Source organism: Otolemur garnettii, unplaced genomic scaffold (genome assembly GCF_000181295.1).
Source record: "Otolemur garnettii isolate 467f Iridium unplaced genomic scaffold, OtoGar3 scaffold00046, whole genome shotgun sequence".
Taxonomy (NCBI): domain Eukaryota; kingdom Metazoa; phylum Chordata; class Mammalia; order Primates; family Galagidae; genus Otolemur; species Otolemur garnettii.
In genome coordinates this window covers 675,256-683,366 of record NW_003852441.1, presented here as the reverse complement: position 1 = coordinate 683,366, position 8,111 = coordinate 675,256, and the positions used below count along the sequence as shown (strand labels likewise).

The following is an 8,111-nucleotide window of genomic DNA, read 5'->3' as shown; positions in this document are numbered from 1 at the left end:
ATCTCAGCTCACAGCAACCTCCAACTCCTGGGCTCAAGCAAGTCTCCTGCCTCAGCCTCCCAAGTAGCTGGGACCACAGGCGCCCGCCACAACGTCCAGCTATTTTTTGGTTGCAACCGTCATTGTTGTTTGGCAGGCCGGGCTAGATTTGGACCCGCCACCTTGGGTGTACATGGCTGGCGCCTTAGCCACTTGAGCCACAGGCGCTGAGCCCACAGCAGCCTCCTTTTGTGACACAACCTGTGTCCCATTAGCTAATGCTTACACCCAGAGGCCTGCAGAGAGGAGTTAAAATGCTAATTTTCAGGAACCACTCAGTCATTTTGATCCCGTTAAAATACTAGCATCCTTCCCATGAAAACTGATACCTCAATTACCAACTAATTGCCTGATTTTTGTGCAGAGACAGGAGACTTTAGTCAGCAAAGGGCTGCTGTCATCCCCAGAGGAACATCTGAATTAGAGTGTGGGATATGGGGCCGTCTAGGCTGGCTCTGGTGGAGACATGTCAGAAAGCTGATCCAGGAGCAAGGCAGAGGAGGGTTGGAAACTCAGCTGCCCTCCTCCATTCCCTGTGTCTCCTCCAAGCCCCATGGGGGTGACCTCTTGCCTTCCCTCCCCAGGTGCTGGAGACATGTGTGAAGAACTGTGGCCACCGCTTCCACATCCTTGTAGCCAACAGAGACTTCATTGACAGTGTTCTCGTCAAAATCATCTCTCCCAAGAACAACCCTCCCACCATCGTACAGGACAAAGTGCTCGCTCTGATCCAGGTAGGTCAGTTTCCCTTGCCCCATTTATTGGAACAAAGTGAGATGAAGTCTCTTACTGATGAAACTTCATGCTGTTCCTCCATTAGGAGGAAAAAGTGGAAGGGTTTACATTTAAATATTTGGTACAAAATACTTAATACTTATGTTTTTTAGTATATGCGCTGGCAAAGGGAGCACTATATATTTTTTAAATACTCATCCCACTGGAATGAAACCCTAGTTAGTGACACTCCAGTAAATTGTCACAGCCTCCAGGAAGCTTTCTGGCCAGGTGCCTGCCCATCTGCTGCCCACCAGGGTAGTAGAGGGGCCTCATTAGGCCTCTAAGACAATGTGCAGTAGAAAGGACCATGTGAGAGCCGCTGTGTGCAGGATTGGTGAGATCACAATGCAGGAGCCAAGTGTGGAGCAGGAAGATTGGGGATGGAGTCAGAATGGTGTTAAGGGATGTTTCACTGAGGAGAAGACACTTCTGTTTTGTTTTGTTTTGTTTTGAGACAGAGTTTCACTTTGTCACCCCCAGTAGAGTGCTGTGGTGTCATAGCTCATAGCAACCTCTAACTCTTGGGCTCCAGTGATTTTCTTGCCTCAGACTCACAAGTAGCTGGGACTACAGGCAGCCGCCACAACACCTGGATATTTTTAGAGAGATCTCACTCTAGCTCAGGCTGGTCTTGAACTTGTGAGCTCAGGCAGTCTGCCCACCTTGGCCTCCCAAAGTGCTGGGATGGCAGACATGAACCACCACACCCAACATTTCTGTTGGTTCTTAAAAAATGACAAGAAACTTGGTGGAAAGGGCAGAGTGTAGGCGGCATCACCAACAAAGGGAAAAGCGTGTGCAAAGGCCCAGGAGTGTGAGAGAGCTGACCCACATGGCATGTGTTGATTATTAACTTGTTCTGTAACAATGGACCCCAGACTTAGCTGTTTCAACCAAGTGTTTATTACAGTTTCTGTGGGCCAGGGATTCAGGAGCAGCCAGCTGGGATCCGGGTTGGGGTCTCTCTTGAGGTTGCATCATCTCCACTTCCAAGATGGTGTCCCCAGACAGCTGTTAGCAGGAAGCCTCAGCTCCTTGCTGACTATTGGCAGGAGGCCTGAGTGTCTCACCATGTAGACTTCAAGATTATGTCTTGATGACCTGTCCTTGGAAGTCCCATACCATCTTTTCTGTCATATTCTATTTGTTAGAAGGGAATCACCATATCTAGCCTCAAGAGTAGGGGAATTAAACTCCACCTCTTGAAGAGAGGAGGGTCAAAGAATTTGTGGACATATTGTGAAAACCATCACATGGAGAAGAGGGTGTAATGAGGAACATCTAAGGTTGGGCTTGAGGGTGGAAGGAGCAGGCAGGAGATAGGGCCAGAAGGATGGTCAAAGGCTTGTGGCCATCCATGCTGAGATTTGTGCTTGGTCTAAAGGCAGTGGAAACCCACAGAAGGGTTCTGAACTGGGGCCACACAGATGTCAATTTTAGGCTGGGTATCCATAAGTTAATAAGCACATCCTGTATGACTGGTCCTGTGGCAGAGGCAAGATGGGCTTGCTGGGGCCTAGAGGACAGATCAGCTCAGGGAGGAAGGGGTATGTGTGGGGCTCCAGTAGGGTGAAAGGAGGCAGCCAGCAGAGGAGGGGATGGGGGTGGGCTCCATGCTCTCCAGGTGCTGCTGGGACAGGCACTAGAGTGCAGCAGGAGGCCGAGCTGAGGAGCCTGTTGCCTTTGTCTGTTCTCTAAGCCCAGGCTCCCTCACTTGCCTTCTTGGAGCAGTGGGTCCTCTTCACCATTTGGAAGCACCTCAGAGGCCTCCCCCCCCCAGTTTGCGTGCACACATCCTCTCTCAGAGCACTGTCGTTATGGTCTTCCAGCTTGGCTTTGCTAACTTTTGTCTGCCTCCCTCTTGGTTCTCTGAGAGCCCTGGAACACGATGGCCCTAAGGTCTAGAGCAGTTAAATGTGTAGAGTGGGTTTATTGTAAGTACTTTTAAAAAATGAATGTTTGAATGTAGTTCACTGTAGCTCTGAGGGAGGGGAGGACAGGGTGACAGCAGAACCCTTCTCTTTCTCAAGGACGGACATGCGCACCCACACACACACATATGCACTCTCCTCCCCCACCATCCCTTCCCTCTGCCTCAACCCCCAGAAATTGCTTTTAGGAAAACAAATGGTGGCTTCTTCTCACAAAAGAGGGATCACCCAGCCTGAACCTCTTATGCAGAGACAACTCTGGGCAAGGCCTCCAGTGACCGCAGACCTGGCAGGAGCGCTTTCTGGGAAGAGCGTCTTAACCTAGAGGCCTGTCAGGGCCAGGTAGTGTTGTCAGCCCATCCCTGGCCATCACAGCCATCACAGGGGTCATGTCCTGTCCCTGCTGACTATGTGGGGACTCTGGCTGAGGGTAGACAGAGCCTCTGTCCCAGAAACTGCTTGTCCCCGCACACCCCACCCTCACCTTGAAGCTTTCACATTGGAATCACCTCCTCCCCATATCCCAGTTCCTTCCAGCTTCTACCCAGCCTGCTTTTAACCTCAGGCAAGTCTGGCAAATTCCCCAGGCATTTACCTCCTTATCTGTAGAACAGGGCCTGGGGTTTCTACCAGCCCACCCTGCACAACCGTCTGCACCTGTTCCAAGGTATCCCCTGCTGGCTGGGACCTGAGCAGAACAGGGCCTTGAACTACCTCACAGGCTCCTGCCTGGCCTGGACACACTGGATATAGTTCCCTGGCCCAGCTGTGGGACACAAGAGACCTTGAGTAAGGGTCCTTCTAGGTGGAGGCTGATAACCTATAGGGATGTACACATCCTGCTCAGATTCACAGTGTGCTGCTGAAATGCTCTTACCCATCCTCATGGCCACTCAAGGCAAAGAGCAATAGGCATCAGGTAGCTGTGGATGGCTCCACTTCTTTAATGGGATGGACCAAAAGAATACATAACATCCTTAGCCTTTTTTTCTTTTACTTTTTATTGAATTATCTATATATACAGGAAATCACACAATAAAGTGCACACAACCTGATAAATCTTTACAAACTGAACATACCCTCTATTGCAGAGCAGAATGTGATTGGCACCCAGAAGGCTCCCACTCCTCAGGATGGTCACTGGCTAATGTCTCACCGCACAGGGTGTTTTTCCTGTTCTTCAGCATGTGGGCTTCTACAGCAGTGCTCCGGTGCCTGTCGTGGCTGGTTCTGCTGTGTTTGTGGGTATCTTGAGAGCTGTGGCCTGTGGTTGTAGGTCTTTTGCTCCCATGTTCCCTTTGCTGGCCAGGCCCTATTGTGGGAATGTGCCGCAGTATAATTTATCCCTCCCACTGTTGATGGGCACTTGGTGTTTGCAATTTGGGGCTATTATGAAAAATGCTGCTATAAGCATTCACCACGTCTCTTGGCGAGCAAACGTATTCATTTTTAATGGGTGTGTAGCGGTTGAATATATGCCATCTTTGTGGGTCAAAAATGATCAAATATTGACAGTTTCCTATGTTCAACCCAACACCTAGGAGCCACGTTGCTGGCGGTGGGGAATGCCCACGCTCTGATTCATTCTCCAGTGCTCTCTCCCTCCAGCATGCAGTTTTGTTGCCTTACATTCTCACCAATATGCCCCATTTTCCATCTTCTTCATTATAGCCCATCTGATGAGAATGGAATATTATAGTGGATCAACTTTTTTAACCCCTTTGAGAAAAAAAAATTTATTTGCATGTTGAATATATTTTCAAAAACTGCACAAAGAATTCTTACCCCAAAGAATAATTTCCTCTGGGAGAGAAACTGCTATTCCCACTATGAAACAAGAATGGGGTGGGTGTGTACCTATCAGCCTATGACTAGGTAGCAGGCTATCATAAATACAGCTAGCCTGAGCCACCTGTGATCCAAGCATTTTGTGAAGCTGAGGCAAGAGGATCACTTGAGGCTAGGCATTTGAGATCAGCCTGGAGAATATAGTGAGATCCCATTTCTAAAAGAAATAAGAAAAAATTAGCCAAGGACAATAGCTTGAACTGCTTGGGAGACTGAGCCAGGAGGATCACTTGAGCCTCCAGGAGTTCAAGGTTACAGTGAGCTATGATAGTGCTACTGCACTCCTGGCCTGGGCAACAGAGTCCTAAATGAATGAATGAAGAATATGGCTAGACTGAAAAGAGGTTCAGCTAATAGGTGCTAGAACAGTAATGGACTCTTCCTCACTGTCACTGTCGTTGGTATCAGAATGCTATTGGTGCTCTCCCAAGCCCAGCTGCCTGGGAAGTATGGCTGGGTCAGTCCCAGCCCTGCTCTCAGGGAACTAGCAGTTTAACAGGAGAAATTAATGTTTGCAAGTGATAGCCAGGAAGGACATGAGCCAGCTTTTGATTGTTTGCAGGTGGGATACAATCTGAAACTTGATACATGACAATCTGAATCTTGGCACTTGAAAAGCTTTCAAGGTGAAGGGACTGCACAGATGGGCCCCACCAGCCCCTCCTGCCCTTGGCACATGGTTGGTGCTCCTGGCAGACGTGGAACCCATGGCTCTGATCACCCACCACTGGCCTGAGCCCCACCCCTTTGGCTGCCCCTGAGGATGGAAGCAGGGCTGCAGCAGGTTGAGGGACAGGAGAGTGATCAGACCACCTTTCCTAGAGTCTCCCTGTGCCTGTAGGCGGTGGGGTAGAGCTCATCCTGGTACATCTGCCAGCCCCCAGTCCACATCCCTCTGAGTCCCTGATTTGAGTGCTTATCACAGGCATGGTTAGCTTAGGATTGGCCACAGGAGTCGCATTTCCAGTGGCACATGTTTGCCTTCAGCAGTCCCCTGGGCCACCTGTAATAAGAACCCAGCTAATGCCTCGCCACCCCCACCCCATTCCATCCTTTTCAGCATGGAGGCTTTCCGTGTCTTCCAGCTGCACCCTAGCCATCTGTAGCCTCCCCAGCTCCGGTGACAAAGACAACTCTTTGGGTTCATGTACTCCAGAGGGCCCTGCCTATCAGAATGCCCAAAGACTGCCGTCTGTTTTCCCTAAGACCCAGCCCAGTGGTGAACCTCATGGCAGCATAGTTCTGGGGTGTGAGGGCCCAGCTGGCTTATCCCCACTGCAGGCATCTGCCCTCTGGATGGAGCCAGGATCCCTGGAGGGAGGTGGGAAGAGCAGAGCAGCCTGGTTAGCCACTTGCTCCTGTCCCTGGACTACCAAAGGCACCACTTCTGGCAATATCTAGCTTTCACCCCCGAGTGGTCATCTAGGCCCTTGACTTCTCTTGTGGCTTCTTTTTGTTTGCTCGAGCTCAGTCCCATTTACTGAGAAGACAAAGAGGATACTCCTGCTGTGTATCATCCCTCAGCTTTTCCCTTGAACTTGTTTTCAGGAACAAAAGTGGTGTCATCCTGGTAGAGTAACCTCAGAGTTGTCCTGCCTCTCCTGTCTCTCCCCCCCACCCCCGTGCCCTAGCACTAGAGTCTAAAAATACTCTTTCCACTGAAGGTTTTTCTTTCCATTGAAGAAAGTGAACTGGCTGGGGTGGGGGTGGGAGTGAGGCAGGAGGGCTGGAGGAGCTGGAGGTGATGTTTCTTTGAAAGTGTCAGAGCCTGGTGGCTAGGGTCTGGCCAGATTCTGTGTGGACAGTGGCTCTGTGGGACCTTGTCCCTAGGAATAGGAAATTGGGCCTAGGGGCTTAGGCAGAAAAATGACAGAAGCTTCTTTTTATCCAAAGGCATGACAGAAACTATAGTGTAAATCAGCAATAGTTTATTGATCTGAAATGTATGATTCAAGGCTGGGCATAGTGGTTCATACTCTGGGAGGCCGAGGTAGAAGGTTCACCTGAGCTCAGAAGTTTGACACCAGCCTGAACAAGAGCAAGACTCTGTCTCTTAGGGGAAAAAGGGAAGAAGAAGAAATTTGATAAACTTGATGATTTAAAACTTGGTCAAAACTTTGAGAGATACAGAAGTGAATAGGCTGTGGCTTCTGCCTTTGTCAGGTCTCAGCTGAGGAGCAAAGGAGATAAAAATGTGAATTGATCTTTTTTTCTCCTCGCTAGACTTTCCTCTGGGTCTTCTAATCCCATAGCCACAGGCAGGAAAATAGGGACTCATATAAAGACCATGGCTTTCAGGGAGGTGTCCACTCAGCTTCTAACTGGCTAGCTCCCGTGTCAGTCCCCAGAGGGTGCCTGTGCCACTGTGTCCCTTTGCTTTCCCAGGAGGTGGCTCTTGGGGTAGGCAGCTTCCCCACCCTCCCTGGTGCTCCTGGGCTTCAAGTTAGGGACCCTGAGATTTTCCACACTTCCCCTGGAAGGGTCTTCACTGGAGGGGCCCATTCCAGGGGCCCTCCTTCCTCACTGTCACTTTGGTCTATTGATAGCCTAAATGGCCATCTTTCCTCTGTCCGCTGAATTAGGAAAATAAGGCTGCTTAGTAACCTAGTAACCATGAGAACAGAATTCACTTTAACCTGACAAATGTTGAAGGACCGCCTTCTCTAGGCAAGGAGAAGAGGCTCCACATGTGCCTTCAACAGGTATCAGGCCTGCTGGGGAGGGAGACAAGAGCACCATTATTTATGCATGTCCCAAGAAGATGTTAGGGACACACAGTCTCTGAGTTTCTCCCATCTCCACATTTTCACATATGACTGTTCCTTTAAAGCCCTGCCCCCATGCTCTTTCCTTTCTCTGTTGGCATCAGAATAGGGGTTGGTGGAGATTGCTGTCAGGAACATATGCTCTGTTAACAGCCACATCACCCAGACTGCACAGGGGTCTCAGACAAGGGTTGGAGGTGGGAAGGGGACGTTTGAGCTAAGACTGCTGGGTTGCAGATAACAGATGCCACTCCAGCTTGCTTCGGCTTAGAGGAAAGTTTGTGATGACAAGGCCAGGCCTCCCAGAAGCCCAGATCACCCAGACCAGAGGTGCAACTGGGCCTGGAAGGGATAGAAGGAATCAGGAAGGCCCTACAGATCCTCTCCTGCATGTCTGAACACACCATTTGCTCCTTTTTGAGAACATAGACTATCTCTGTTCCTAGGCCTAGGCTGGTGCATGACGGCTTCCCAGGGCCCAAGAATAGTTCTGCCTCCCCAAAGAGAACTGGGGCTGACCTCCTCGGAGAAAGAGCATCTGATAAGCCCAACTTAGAGTATGTACCTCTCAGGTGCAGGTGCAGGCACAGCTGCCAGGGCTGTGAATAGAAGGTAGCAGAGTGCCTTAGAAAAAACAGGCTGCAGGCTCGGCGCCTGTGGCTCAAGCGGCTAAGGCGCCAGCCACATACACGTAAGGTGGCGGGTTCGAATCCCCAGCCTGGGCCTGCCAAACAACAATGATGGCTGCAAC

The 8,111-nt window shown here is 50.2% G+C and overlaps 1 protein-coding gene across 3 annotated transcripts in view; it reads left to right on the top strand.

Moving 5' to 3' along the window:
* Window positions 1–8,111, top strand: part of TOM1L2 (target of myb1 like 2 membrane trafficking protein) — a 137,519-nt gene that overhangs the window by 80,822 nt on the left and 48,586 nt on the right. For 2 of the 3 annotated variants that reach the window (XM_023514005.1, XM_003791034.3), the window contains exon 4: window positions 624–773. The exons of the other annotated variant lie outside the window; for it this stretch is intronic. In XM_023514005.1, coding sequence (XP_023369773.1) covers window positions 624–773 — 150 coding nt within the window. The remainder of the gene's footprint in view (window positions 1–623; window positions 774–8,111) is intronic. 3 annotated transcript variants of the gene reach the window in all.